This window comes from Macrobrachium rosenbergii, chromosome 6, assembly GCF_040412425.1.
Source record: "Macrobrachium rosenbergii isolate ZJJX-2024 chromosome 6, ASM4041242v1, whole genome shotgun sequence".
In the NCBI taxonomy this organism is placed as follows: domain Eukaryota; kingdom Metazoa; phylum Arthropoda; class Malacostraca; order Decapoda; family Palaemonidae; genus Macrobrachium; species Macrobrachium rosenbergii.
Window position 1 is genome coordinate 50,359,012 of NC_089746.1, and position 13,239 is coordinate 50,372,250.

The following is a 13,239-nucleotide window of genomic DNA, read 5'->3' on the forward strand; positions in this document are numbered from 1 at the left end:
AGGTATCTGGACTATCGCATATTATCGTTGTTTTGACGATATGAGCACACTTGTTTAGTATGAGCTTATTCGTTTTGTAATCAACAATTCTCTGTTAACCAAACCATCATATTTTCAAGGAGGCCAATTTTATCGATCAGACAAATTAATTGACTGTAAATTATCTGGCGTTACAATTACCAAGGTCACGTTCTCGACGTGTGAAGCCATCCTTTCCCAAGTCCTTGGAACTCGTGTTTGACTGAGTGACTTAGAATGATGGGTTACCTTAACAAAAGGGATTTGCCCCATTACTTTCAACCTTCAAAGTTGAACCTTCTCGTCGTGATTGACAGCCGAGCTTCAGAAAAATGTTGATGACCTATGCTTTGCGACGCCAGAGTGTTCCGTCATTAAGTCACACGGGTCTGTGACTGTCATTGTCGCGAAAAAGCGTGCGATTCACTTCTAGAGAGTTTTTATTTTAATTTTATTTCGTTTTTATCTATTTTTTTTTATTTTTGGTCTGCAGTAATTATCCTATAATTTTTATTACAATGTTATTTTCATTACAATGATTTAAGAAGGAGACTCAGACCGAAATCATAATGCGATGTTGTATACCGAATTTTATATGATTTTTTGTGAAACCAAATGGATAAATTTAGAAGTGTTACGCAGCAGTTTTTAATACTAGAGCAGTTTTTTTAAAATTGGTGTGAAGGAGGTTTGTATATTCATACTATACACACACACATATATATATATAATATGCCCTTGTGTGTATTAGATTTATAGGACTGGTTAAATATGTTGTTTCCCTTTTATGCTTTTGCACATAAATAGCGCTCATAATGCATTTTACGATAATGGAATACCTTTCACTCTTCCTCGCAGTTTATTCTTTATATATATATATATATATATATATATATATATATATATATATATATATATATGCCCTGTGTGTGTATTAGAATTATAGGACTGGTTAAATATGTTGTTTTCTCTTTTATGTTTTTGCACGTAAATAGCGCTCATAATGCATTTTACGATAATGGAATACCTTTCACTCTTCCTCGCAGTTTATTCTTTATTATATATATATATTTATATCTTTATTATATATATATATATATATATATATATATATATATATATATATATATATATATATATATATATATATAAATATATGCCCTTGTGTGTATTAGAATTATAGGACTGGTTAAATATGTTGTTTCTCTTTTATGTTTTTGCACATAAATAGCGCTCATAATGCATTTTACGATAATGGAATACCTTTCACTCCTCCTCCCAGTTTATTTTTTATTATATAATACAGTATATATATATATATATATATATATATATATATATATATATATATAATATATATATATGTATATACATACATACATACATACATACATACATACATACATACATACATACATACATGTACATTTAAGGAGCACGTCTTTACTTGAGGTATATCATACTTACATGTTTATGTGTTTTTAATGAAACGCGGTTTCCAAATGTAGTTCTGGTTGCAAGTGCATCTAATCCTAAATTTAGTACTGACACTTTTCAAATCAAGGTAATAAGTGAAGTTCCTTTTTTAATAGTATAATAATTACATATATTAGAACACTTACTTTCAAAAAGTGAACCTTCGTTGTTGTACTTCATTGCGGCATTGGCTATAACCTGGTAACTAAATAATTTACTTTTCTCTTTTCCTCCTCCAGTACATTAAAATGCCTGTTAACATGACTCATATAAAGAATTATATGCAATTAGCAGTCGACTAAGTAAGTCCTGTTTGTTGAAAGTGCTTCCAAACTAACAATAATTGCTAGTTATATATTTTTTGTATTTCCATTCATGCTCAGTCACAAGCCTGAGGACTTTTGTTGGAACATATTGACCAGGTGTGGAGCAAATTAAGGTTTCCCAGGTCAAAATTAAAATCAAGAAAAGTCACGATTGAACCTAATGATCTGGAATGTCTGTTCTGGGGGTAAAGCACAGAACCAAATGTAATTGGAAGAATTTTAAGTATTAAAGGAATTTTTTAGCTTAATTACTCTAAATGAGAATCAGTGAATTTAATAAAATTCGCCTGTTATTTACTTTCAGTTTTGATCGTTGTATTTTTTGCTACCTGAACTGTTATATAAATGGCATTAATTGATGCATAGTAAGAACTCAGATTTCATCGAAGTCTAAGCTTCCTTTAAATTTACTGAAAACTTATGTCATTATAAGTAATGAATCTCAACCTTTTTTTTTTATTGTAAAAACAAGCTTTGAATGTTTCAGAAACGACTTTATCAGAACCAGCATATTACGTTGAAATCTCTCTCTCTCTCTCTCTCTCTCTCTCTCTCTCTCTCTCTCTCTCTCTCTCTCTCTCTCGTATATCTGTGATGTTTTCCAACACATGCTCTCTGAATTCGCGCAGGAAGAGTCACGCAGGCGAACGTTAACAATAACTACACGGCCATTCAAAACCGTAGGTGCCCAACCGTGAACTTACTTCCACTCAGCTTGAGTGTGAAAAATCTGTGTTCGACCGTGAGTTCCTTTCCAGACACTGAACTTATTGATTCGCCTTGATTGTCCTGCAAATTTGCTGCCAGATACGTCAGTCTAAGCCCTGTATACAGGCAGGTCTTTCAACAATGGGAGAATCATTGCACGAAGTGTTGCTCAGTCACGCTATGCCCCAAGGTGATTCGCCGTTTCAGGTTATTGTGCTTCAGACTTGATTTGTTCTGTTCTAAACATTCATTGTTAGACTGTCTGGAGTATTGTCTCTTTAGATTGAAATGTCCTGATTTACATGTTTGTTGTCTCACATTGAGACTGTCTTTAGTGGTTTATTGGTACACAGATTCTTGTGTTTGTTCATTTGTTATGATTGACGATACTGTCTTTTGTGTACTAATTTTTGCTTTATTATTTTAAAATTTTCTATATACTCATTTACAATAATTTATAATACTGTGACCAAAAGTTTGGTTGCTGCACCATTTATGAAGTACATTTCATAATAAAAACAGATAAACTTCAAAGAAGTATTACGAGGAAAACAAAGCATAGAGAAACTAAGTAATCCATAGCAGGGACAAAGTACAGCAAGTCCCAGCCATAGTATAGCTGTTAAGTAAGGAATGGAAAAGTCAGAAGCAAGCAATATTGCTTCTCTTCTTTTACCAAGCCTAAACAGCAACCCTTCTCCAGTTACCCCTCCCAGGTAGGGGGACTGAACATTGCCGATTGGCCCGCTGGAGCAAAGGGTTAAAAGCTTTCGCCATAGGGAGAGATTTGATTAAAGCGCCTTGCACGGAAAATGAACTATTTAGGTGCCAAAATTAGCTTTGTAGTTGCCATATCAAAATGGATAAATATGCATGACAGCTCAATACATATGACGTGCTATGAAAAATTTTTTTTTGTGTGTGTAATAGGAAAACTTCAGATGTTTATTGGGTAGTAAATCCTTTTATGGGCCTTTGTAACATGATTTCACAAAGCCGACTGGAGTAGAATCCGGTCCTTCAACACAGAGGAGTGTGGCATTTCCTTTGAAAGTGTGCCGTTTCCTTCGAAAATGTTCTGGAAAATGCTGAGAAACTTTGATAGTTATGAACAGTTCTTTCCCAACAGACATAATTTAATGTGTATGTTGGTAATTCCTGGTAAAGTAATTCTTTCTGTCCATACGTCAGGCAGTCAGAACTTTCGTCGTTTATTAAGAGAAAATTGATACGATATGATTTTATTTCGGGGAAAATCACCGATGAGGAATCGATATGTCGAAGGTTATGATAAGGATATTCTCGGGCGAATCAAAGTGAGCACTTTTACTTCTACCGTTGCTAATGGTACTTGTCTTACAATAACAATAACAACAACCACTACTACTACTACTACTACTACTACTACTACTACTACTACTACTACTACTACTACTACTACTACTCATTTTTAATTATGATAATGCACAAGGGTATTGCTGTGTTTCCTTATGATTTCTGTTGTTATATTAATTAAGTTTCTTGCTTTTCTTCCCACCATTTTTTTCAGTCGATACGTGACTTGATTTTATTTTTTCACTAACATTCACCTCATACCCGTTGAATGTTGAAATGTCATTTTCATTATGTATCTTGAATGTTTATTGCTAGGTGTGAAACTGTAATGGTGGAACGTACATCCCAATCTTATAAGAAATAAAGTATGTATTATTGCCATTATTTTCTCTTTCAGTTTTGATCTGTCCTTAGAGAAAGTATTGCTAGACAAAAGAAGAGGTTATAAGACGAGAAAGTAATTTGTTGTTAATAATAATAATAATAATAATAATAATAATAATAATAATAATAATAATAATAATAATAATAATAATAATCGAGATCAAAGGCTGATATCAGATGAACGTCCATCAAAATCCCACTATAATTTCTATTTATTTTTTATTCAAATTTTGTTAATTTTTTTTAAATCTTTGCCCAGCTTTTGCCTCAAGACTGATACCGTCGCTTCCGAACTTATTTTGTGTGCGTGTGTGTGTGTGTGTGTGTCTCGAATTAGACATTGAAAACTGAAGTTGAATTACTTTGAAATCTATTTTCATTTGTTTTTTACTGTAAAATTTCTTTTTGTAAATGTGACTACGTCTTTTAAGGCAAAGCGTTTGTGTTTGCGTAATATAAAATTTTGGTGTTTTTCGACAATATACAAATAACTAGTTAAGGGAATTTGTTCAGTAAATTCCGTTCTCCATCGTTTTAGTCATTCGTAAGATTTTTACTAGATTTTTCTTTTCCAAAAGGCAAGATTTGCAGCCCCTGCAAAAACAAGTAGGATAAAGTGGATATTTCCTGGTTTATAAATTTTATAAATAAATCTGTGTATTAACTACATGCGATACTATACTTATCTCATAATCTGTGTATTTATTACATGTACTTACTTTTATGCAAGAACCAGAATAATACCATTCCTGTTTTGTAATTTATGAAGTGACTTTCGAACAATTATGATCATTCAGATATCATAATTTAATCAGTGACAGATGACCTTCCCAAATTTTTTTACATTCTGATATATATATATATATATATATATATATATATATATATATATATATATATATATATATATATATATATATATATATATATATATTTTTTTTTTTTTACTTTTCCCTCCATAGCGGACTTTTTCTTAAGAGTGGTTACCATTTTATTTTAGGGAGGTCCTGGTTATAGTTTTTAAACAATTGCTCTTTGCTCCTGTAAAATGCTCCTCCTGAAAAATGAATAATCACTTCCCTTCGAACCTTGTACGTTAATACCAACATGGAGACTCGTCTCATTTTTAATTTTCTAGCCATGACGGACTTTTTATGAAGAGTAGTTACACTTTTATTTGAAGACTCGTCTAATTTTTGTTTCCTTTATTTTCAGGACCGTTATGCTTTCGCGTACTTAACGCCATCTATTGACAGTTCTCAAGACTATCAGTTGCTTGGAGGATATCAGAACGCCAGTCACACTGTCGTCCGGTTTTCCAGGCCCTGGACAACTTGCGACAACCAACATGACTTCCAGCTGTCGGTAAGTTGTCAGATTTATCAAGTTGCTCTTCCAGATTTCCAGGGTTTAGATTAGTATGCTTTGAATGACAGTCGTTGGTAGGTTGTTTTAATACCGGAGGGATGGTTGATTAAATTGATTGATTGGATAATTTGTGTAACGTGGTGTTGCAATCTTGTGGTAACTGTTGCTGAATGCATGTTTGTAGTTATGAGTAGCTGGAACTAAGTAAGAAAAAACTCTTCCAATTTAACCCAGACGTCAAGAAGATAAAATAAATAAAATTTATTAAAGAAAAATATGGTGGTTGAACGCCTAAGAAAATGAACAAGTAAATTATAATAACACAGGCGTAACGGAAGGAAGGGAAGAATTCCAATCCATGGTAGTACTGGAGAGTAAGGTCATCAAAGTGATGACCTGATGAAGTGATGACTTCCAGCATTCTGTCCATGTACGAGCAGTAGAAGACATACTAACTCCTATATAAAACAGACAGACAGATTAACATGAAGCAACGGGAGGGTGAACATCAACCGTAAAACGAATTGCCTTTGATTCAGTAACAGTTGCTTGGATTGTGGAAGCAGTATTCAAGGAATGGCCTGACTGGTAAGTATGGAAATGAGACAAAGCATAATTTTGCCAAGTACGTAAAGCAACTGGCCGTGTACGAACGACATTGTAATAAAACAGTGTAAGTTTTTATAATAACTGGCCTTACATGATGTTTGGAAGATAAACGTGATGTAATCTGAATACCAACGAATGCTAATAAAATAAGAAGGTTGAATTTTAATTCCATTGCTTGGATTGAGAAGAATGAATGCGCGTAGACAGAGAAATAGGTAGAAAATACACTGATTAAACTACGATACAGAATCCCCAACACCTATATGAACTGAAGATTAGAGTTTAAGGACGAAGATTGAGCAATTCGAGATTTTGCTCGAAAACCGAGGATGAGAGAGAGAGAAGGGCAGTGGAGAGAGAGAGAGAGAGAGAGAGAGAGAGAGAGAGAGAAGCTGACTGAGCAGTGTCCTAGATAAAGAAGAACAAAAGAGTAAATGAGAGAATAAAACCTTCGGAATTAATAGAAGGAGGGGAACAGCAGATAAAGCGCAAGAGGAAATGCATAGACAGGAGAACGAAATCCCGAAGAACAACAGAAATAAGAAATGGATCATATGTCGCTTCGTCAACACTTAAGAATACAAAACTCAAAAGTAAAAATGAATAGTGTGAAGTGAGACCAACAAAACCCTGTATCAAAGTGTAGAGTGTCTTCATGATATCACGAGGAAAAACAAAAGGTTACCCAAAGTTCCACAGTGGCTCTGGTCTTGCAAAGGCCATATTAGTGATTTTAAAGCAAGAGGTGTCATCTGGTTGAGGGTATGAGATTTTAGGGGGAAAAAATTATTCTGTAGCTGCCATTGAAGTAAAACCTAGAAGATTGCAGCTGATCATAGTAAGATATTCTTGTATGTTTTCAAGTATTGTATATTTCTATAAATATCATATACACTAAAAGTTGATGAGGAAGACTGAAGGTTAAATAAAAAACTGTAAATAATCTTCGTTGTTTTGACATGCTTTTTTTTTTTCTTTAATTTTCACTCTGCCTCGAGCATAATTTTAAACGAAGGGCATTGTCATCATTAGGTATACAGGATTGTGACTATTTTTCCTACTTTTGTTTGAGGGATTTTTCCCCAAAGAGAATTTCCTACCAAGACCAAAATAGGAAAACCAGTTTTGGTTAAAACCAGTTTTGGTTAAACTGGATTTTATACTAACCAAAACTGACGACATTCTAACTACAGTAGCTGTATTTGTTATTATCTCTCGTACCCGGCGGAAACTAAAATAGGAAAAGATTGTTTGGTTAAACCAACCAGCTTTTATAAGTAACTGAGCAAAACTGAGGAAACTCCAACTTGCTGTATTCGTTATCATTCGTACCCAGCGGAAATCGAGACTGGAAAGAAACTCTGTGTCCTCATTGCGATACGATTGCTAGAAATCCAATCTCCCCCCGAGATGGGTTAGCAATCTCAAACCACGGTTTGGTTTCGCTCGACCGCACGGAGCGATCGCATTCCAAACAACCCCTAGAGACAGATGCCCCCAGAAATTCCTCTGTATACGGGCGACTTCATTACGCTGTTGCAAGATGATGATTCGGCGTTGCGCTGCATTGCGGCCTTACTGTCATTACATTTTTATATATATATATATATATATATATATATATATATATATATATATATATATATATATATATATATATATATATATATATATATATATATATATATATATATATATATATATATATATATATATATATATATATATATATATATATATATATATATATATATATATATATATATATATATATATATATATATATATATATATATATATATATATATATATATATATATATATATATATATATATATATATATATATATACGTATATATACGTGTGCCGTGGGTATGCGCATGCGTGCTTGTATACGCACACAAACATACCAACTACTGCTTTCCTATCAGCGCAGTTGAGCAATGTCCGTCAAAGGTAGACTGTTCGTCTGGCTACCCACCTCATTCCCTATCTCCTCTCTCCTGAGAAACAGGACTGCAACGCTTTCTGAAGCTAGTCTAAAGAATTCATTTCCCGCGTCGCTGACCATAGTCGTTGCAACGCCAGTTTATAGAAATGAATCGGTCAAGCAACCTCTCTGAATCCTTCCTGGAAGGGAGAAAGACTTTGAAACGGCTGTTCTCCCGAAATTCATATTTTGTTTGATGTTACCAAAATTATGCAGATGGACTAGTTTCTTTGCGCTTGTTGCTTAGCACAAAATTATAAACAGTAAAGAAAAATTCACTCATAAATTATTTCCTTAATAAAATACACTGAAATATATGTATTTTGCGTATAGACTAGGTCCTAACTATACCGTGATGCACTCTTAGTGGCTGTCAACATTCAATGTCAAAAATGATATATATAAAATAGTCGAAATATCATTCATAAAATTTACCCCTCTTAATTTACGTAAAGGAAAAAAAAAATTTCAATATGAACTAAAGGTTAAAATATTCTCTCTTCCAAGGAGCATACTACCCGATCTTTCCCAAAAGACCGAAAAGCAATTTAGTTTTCATTTTGTAACTATTTCTAGAGGAAGCTCTTGCCGTCCTTCAGCCAACAAGTATAAGTAGAAAATCTCAGGAATTCAGTGTTTTCTTATCCACGGTAGTGCTCAGACTTGAAGTGTTCATTGGTTTCACTTGCCAAATCGGGGCTTTCTGAAAGGTCGGTATTATGTAAATATATTTTTACCTCTAATATTTATGACAGATAAGCTAAGTTTTGGGTACGAGCTTTGTTACGATTGCTCGTGTTTGCGTGTTAGCAAAATTACAAGCAATAATTGGCTTGAATTGAATTTAGCAGCGTATTAGAATAAGTATTGGTTATTTGATGCTAAGTGTAACGTCCATTGTTATCAGATGATGGAAATCGTTCTTGCAGGAGTTAATCACAAAATGTAAGCTCTCGGTAAATATAGATCATGTGGCTTGAAAGATTCGGTATTGCAGAAAACTAACTTGCATTTGAGACTGGTTCATTGGTAAATATATTTATGATGTTGACGGAAACAGTAATGTGAGAATCGAAGGAGTATTTGGTAATTGGCTCGCCCAAGGCCGAGAGAGAAATGGTCTACCCAATTGGGTGGAGTCGCCTCCCATCTGGGGTAACTACGTAGGCGATGACGTATCTTACAGGTACCTGCTCATTACGGCAATTCACCTGCTGACGCAATTATGAGGTAGACAAGCTCCCCTACATGGGGGATTTTGGGCGAAGTGAGCAGACCTTCTCTTTCTGTCTGTGCTTGTAGCTTTTAAGGTGGCAGTAGGCTTGCTTATCAGTCTTTTTTTATATTTTTTGTTGCAACTTTATTCCGTAATATATGTCCAAGGTTGTTTTTCTTTTTTTTAGTTCAAATTTTTAGTGCGACAGACCCTGCATTTATAATATTTTACATTTATGTGCATAAAACATTTTCAAAATTCGAGGGAAAGTTTTTATTTTTTTAAATCCATAAAACAAAGTCAGTATAATCTTGCATTTCAAAGAAAACAAAGGATGATCATATGATTGTGTCTTGGGAGGTGTGGGGGAGAGTGGCCGTTATCAGAAAATATAAATTTGAGCATTTTTTAATGGCTCTTCATCGAAACTCCCGCATTTTAAAAATTACCTGAACATTTTTATAATGTTTGGATTATGTACTTAAAAGGCACGTTCACGAGTAACGCATTTAGATTTCGGCTAGTCGTATGTTTTCGTAAAGCATACAAAGAAACCAAATGACTATTTTTCTAGAAACGTGCGAATCGGAAGTGATTATGCCGTGTTATAGATAAACGTCTGAACAATTTAGAGAAATGTCTGAACACTTCAGAGAAAAGTGTCAGCTTCGTTGTTCAATTATTTTTTTTTATTTCTAGACCTCCTGAGATCCTTTTCGTCCACATTAACTGTAATGAAAACTCGAGATTTTATTTATTTATTGTTTATGGTATGAAGTTTAGTTTAACCTCGAGAAAAGCAGGATTTACGAAGCAGCAATCTCAGCAGTGTGCGTCCTTACGAAACAGTTTTAGAGTACCCAAACAGTATTATCAAGCGAAGTATCTAATTCTAATCTATATATCACTTTGCCCTCCCTTGTCGATACAAACGCGTATAATTGACGGCACTTAAGCATAGTCTTTCAGCCTTGCCACTCTAATCTGCTATTTGCTCTCGGCATACTTCGGCTGTAAAATCTGTCTGTAAAATCTGTCGTGTGTTTACATTGGACATAGTTATGACTGCTATTCCCTTAATGGAAAGATGGACACCTAACAATTACCCTTTCCTTGATAAGAATGTTTTAGGTTTTCAAGCTTTTTTATAGCGACGTTTTCCAAGAGTTATGAGTTTTGTGTTTGTCCTGTGTTTTGATTGATGTTTGCTGTTGTGGTCTTCGTTTCTCAATTGTCCTTGTTCTGCTGTACTCAAGGTGTGGCCAAGTAGTAGTTTTTGCTAACTTTTACCTTAAAATTTATGCATTTTGTATGTTTTAGCTGAAAGTCTGTAATTTCGCAATTATTATTCAAAAGTTGTTTTACTTAAAGATGGCCTTTTTCACGAATTTTGACAATTTACACATGCTTCATCTACAATAAGATTCACGAATATATTCAGTTATACATTTGCCTTAATAAATTTTAACACGTGTGAGTTGATCTGTAAATTTATTTATACATTTTGGTACTTCTGAGATCAGTTTCTGATGGCATTTAATGTTTTTATGCTTTTTATTTCTTCTTAACTGTCTTAAAATTACACATGGGCAATGCCTACCCCGAATTATCCATTATAAGAGTTATCGTAAAATCATAAACCCAAATGTAGTAAATATATCAGGATGAAGAACCATTTCAAGAGTGGAGGACCCACAATTTTTTTTCAACTATATGCTTTCATGTTTCTCCCTACATTAGCGAATATATTTCTTTCTATATATTTTTTCTTTCTAGATATTATTTGTTCTCTTATATTCCAGTGTATACCTGTCCGTATCTGTTGCCTTACTTACCATTCCGTCATTTATGCTTTTTTCTAGAGAATTTTGCGGTTTAGTTATTGTGTTTATGATTGAAGGATAGCAAAGCTTTTGAAACTTCATCGAGACTTTTAAATTTCTAAGAGTTTTTTCGATAATTAATAAGTAGGTTTTTAAATATATCAGTTTTTTATCTCCCGTAGCTAATATTTCAACACGAAATCCACTTAGTAATTTTTTTTCCCCAGACTGGACTTATTTTTCCCAGACTGGACTTATTTTTCCCAGACTGGACTTATTTTTCCCAGACTGGACTTATTTTTCCCAGACTGGGCTTATTTTTCCCAAACGGGAGTTATTTTTCCCAAACGGGAGTTATTTTTTCCCAAACGAGAGTTATTTTTCCCAAACGGGAGTTATTTTTTCCCAAACGAGAGTTATTTTTTCCAAACGAGAGTTATTTTTTTCCAAACGAGAGTTATTTTTTCCCAAACGAGAGTTATTTTTTTCCAAACGGGAGTTATTTTTTCCCAGACTGGACTTATTTTTTCCCAGACTGGACTTATTTTTTCCCAGACTGGACTTATTTTTTCCCAGACTGGACTTATTTTTTCCCAGACTTGACTTATTTTTTCCCAGACTGGACTTATTTTTTCCCAGACTGGACTTATTTTTTCCCAAGACTGGACTTTTATATTTCCAAGACTGGGCTTTTATATTTCCAAGACTGAACTTTATTTTTCCCTGATGGGACTTAGGTCTTTCCAGACGGGACTTCTTTTCCCCGACCTGGCAATCAGGAAATTGTAATTGGTAGAAATCCTAGAAGGTGCTTGGTACACCTGAGTTTGACTTCGAAACAGCATGTTTGTGAGACTTGGCCAGTGCTTAATTGTTTTGAAAAAGATAAAAATATGACGTGGTGAACAATTTTAACAAGCTAATTAGTATTGTAAAGCGGTTTTGATGCACTGGTCATAAAGTGTTTTTTAAGGAGTCAAAGATATGAGTTAGCGACTATGTAATAGGTCCTTTAATATCTTAAGTAAATGAGATAATAAAGTATGTATTAGTTGGTTTATTATCTAGCCACGAGGCTCATCTATGTTCCGTAGGTGATAGTCTGTAATTTGCCTGCTACAGATCGGGTATGTTGACTTGTACCCCATTTGGTATAATAATAACCTAATTGGGAAAGGTGTGGTCTATAGGAATCTCCACACTCGAGCACTTCCAGAGGTTTCTTGTTACTTTGTCAAACTTGAAAAGGCAGTCATTACACAACAGATTAACTGATGAATTTGAAACAAAACCGCCCAGGGTTATATTTTGATAAACACTACCAGTTATTAGGAGAAAAGTTTTATTGTTAATTTGCATTGAGAAAAAATATAACATTAATTCTTTTAGTAACGACTCTTCATCGAAAATGCCGGAGGTTTTTACAATTAACTGAATTTTTTATTGAATTTTTAGATTAATATGCAAATTTCGGTTAGTAATATGCTTTCCTAAAGCTAATAAATTTCTAGTTAATCATGCGCAGCAACATACACGCGTTTACCCAAAAAGACTTTAGTTTATATAGGAACCAGTCACAGAAGTACACGAAAAGACGAATTATACATAAATACTAAACCTATCACAAGGGTGCAATCACCCCTTTCCCTAGGCTGACCTCTTTCCCACTTTACCAAACATGCATGGTAATGATAACCCGAGTTTTACACCTTCGAAAAGCAAAAATTTGGCAAATGCGTGAGCAAAAGTGTGTGCTAATATATACACCCAAACACTGAACACGCACAGAGAGAAATCACGACGCAGATTTATCTTCTCTATTTTACCGTGTTTGTAATTTAGGTCACGGTTTTTTATGTGCTAAATTGTAGGTATATATAAGCAAGAAAGACACGGTTTGTCACGTTTAAAAACCTGTAGTTTCTGATTAGCGTAAGCATGCGATTCGTCCTCCCTCTTAATAATTTCTAGTATTTTTTCTTTGT

At 33.9% G+C, this 13,239-nt stretch overlaps 1 protein-coding gene across 3 annotated transcripts in view; it reads left to right on the forward strand.

Annotated features, from left to right (window-relative positions):
* The window catches only part of LOC136839535 (DBH-like monooxygenase protein 1), a 104,958-nt gene that overhangs the window by 70,092 nt on the left and 21,627 nt on the right, over positions 1 to 13,239 (forward strand). For all 3 annotated transcript variants that reach the window (XM_067105750.1, XM_067105749.1, XM_067105748.1), the window contains exon 4: positions 5,463 to 5,612. In XM_067105750.1, coding sequence (XP_066961851.1) covers positions 5,463 to 5,612 — 150 coding nt within the window. The remainder of the gene's footprint in view (positions 1 to 5,462; positions 5,613 to 13,239) is intronic.